The 1,510-nt window shown below is 51.5% G+C and overlaps 1 protein-coding gene across 1 annotated transcript; it reads left to right on the top strand.

Annotated features, from left to right (window-relative positions):
* Positions 1 to 555: 555 nt before the first annotated feature.
* On the top strand, positions 556 to 1,132 carry LOC121853993. The gene is made up of 2 exons (XM_042348381.1): positions 556 to 716; positions 916 to 1,132. The coding sequence occupies exons 1-2, from the start codon at positions 556 to 558 to the stop codon at positions 1,130 to 1,132; spliced, it is 378 nt and encodes a 125-aa protein (XP_042204315.1).
* The last annotated feature ends 378 nt before the right edge of the window (positions 1,133 to 1,510 follow it).

Genomic DNA, 1,510 nt, shown 5'->3' with positions numbered 1-1,510 from the left:
CAGAAGGAGAGCAGTGGCAGACAGGATGGCACACTATGGTGGACTGTGGCACACTATAGGTAGACTGTGGCACACTATGGTGAACTGTGGCACACTATATGGTAGACTGTGGCACACTATGGTGAACTGTGGCACACTATGGTAGACTGTGGCACACTATGGTAGACTGGCACACTATGGTAGACTGTGGCACTGTGGTGAACTGTTGGCTACATATGGGCTGTGGCACTATGGCAGACTGTACACTATGGTAGACTGTGGCACATATATGGTAGACTGTGGCACACTATGGTAGGCTGTGGTACACTATGGTAGACTGTGGCACACTATGGTGAACTGTGGCACACTATGGTGAACTGTGGCACACCTATGGTGGACTGTGGCACACAATGGTGAACTGTGGCACACTATGGTAGACTGTGGCACACTATGGTAGACTGTGGCACACTATGGTAGACTCTGTAGCACACTATATGGTAGACTGTGGCACACTATATGGTAGACTGTGGCACACTATGGTGAACTGTGGCACACTATGGTAGACTGTGGCACACTATGACGTTGGCACACTATGGAGACTGTGGCACACTATGGTGGACTGTGGCACACTATGGTGAGACTGTGGCACACTATGGTACAGACTGTGGCACACTATGGTGGAGCTGTGGCACACTGCTTGAACTGTGGCACACTATGGTGGACTGTGGCACGCTATGGTAGACTGTGGCACACTATGGTAGACTGTGGCACACTATGGTAGACTGTGGCACACTATGGTGAACTGGCACACTATGGTAGACTGTGGCACACTATGGTGGACTGTGGCACACTATGGTAGACTGTGGCACACTATGGTAGACTGTGGCACTGGTAGACTGTGGCACACTATGGTAAACTGTGGGCACACTATGGCAGGCTGTGGGACGCTATGGCAGGCTGTGGCACACTACGTCAGGCTGTGGAACGCTATGGCAGGCTATGGCACACTATGGCAGGCTGTGGGAAACTATGTCAGGCTGTGGCACACTATGGTGGACTGTGGCACACTATGGTGATTGGCACACTATGGTGGACTGTGGCACACTATATGGTGAACTGTGGCACACTATGGAGCTGTGGCACACTATGGTAGACTGTGGCACACTATGGTAGGCTGTGGCACACTATGGTGAACTGTGGCACACTATGGTGGACTGTAGCACACTATGGTGAGACTGTGGCACTATGGTGGGCTGTGGTACACTATGGTGAACTGTGGCACATATGGTAGACTGTGGCACACTATGGTGAACTGTGGCACACTATGGTAGACTGTGGCACACGATGGTGGACTGTGGCACTATGGTGGTAGGCTGTGGGCTATAGTAGACTGTGGCACACTATGGTGAACTGTGGCACACTATGGTAGACTGTGGTACACTATGGTAGACTGTGGCACACTATAGGTAGACTGTGGCACACTATGGTGGACTGTTGGCACACTATGGTAGACTGTGGCACACTATGGTGG

The sequence above is a fragment of the Homarus americanus genome, unplaced genomic scaffold, assembly GCF_018991925.1.
Source record: "Homarus americanus isolate GMGI-L3 unplaced genomic scaffold, GMGI_Hamer_2.0 scaffold59716, whole genome shotgun sequence".
Taxonomy (NCBI): domain Eukaryota; kingdom Metazoa; phylum Arthropoda; class Malacostraca; order Decapoda; family Nephropidae; genus Homarus; species Homarus americanus.
This window is presented reverse-complemented; position numbering and strand designations above follow the sequence as displayed.

Bases quoted from the DNA above. Each gene is read 5' to 3' on its own strand.
- LOC121853993 (XM_042348381.1), top strand. From the start codon at position 556: ATGACGTTGGCACACTATGGAGACTGTGGCACACTATGGTGGACTGTG. The intron at 717-915 runs GTAGACTGTGGC...ACACTATGGCAG, and splicing joins GTGGACTGTGGCACGCTATG to GCTGTGGGACGCTATGGCAG.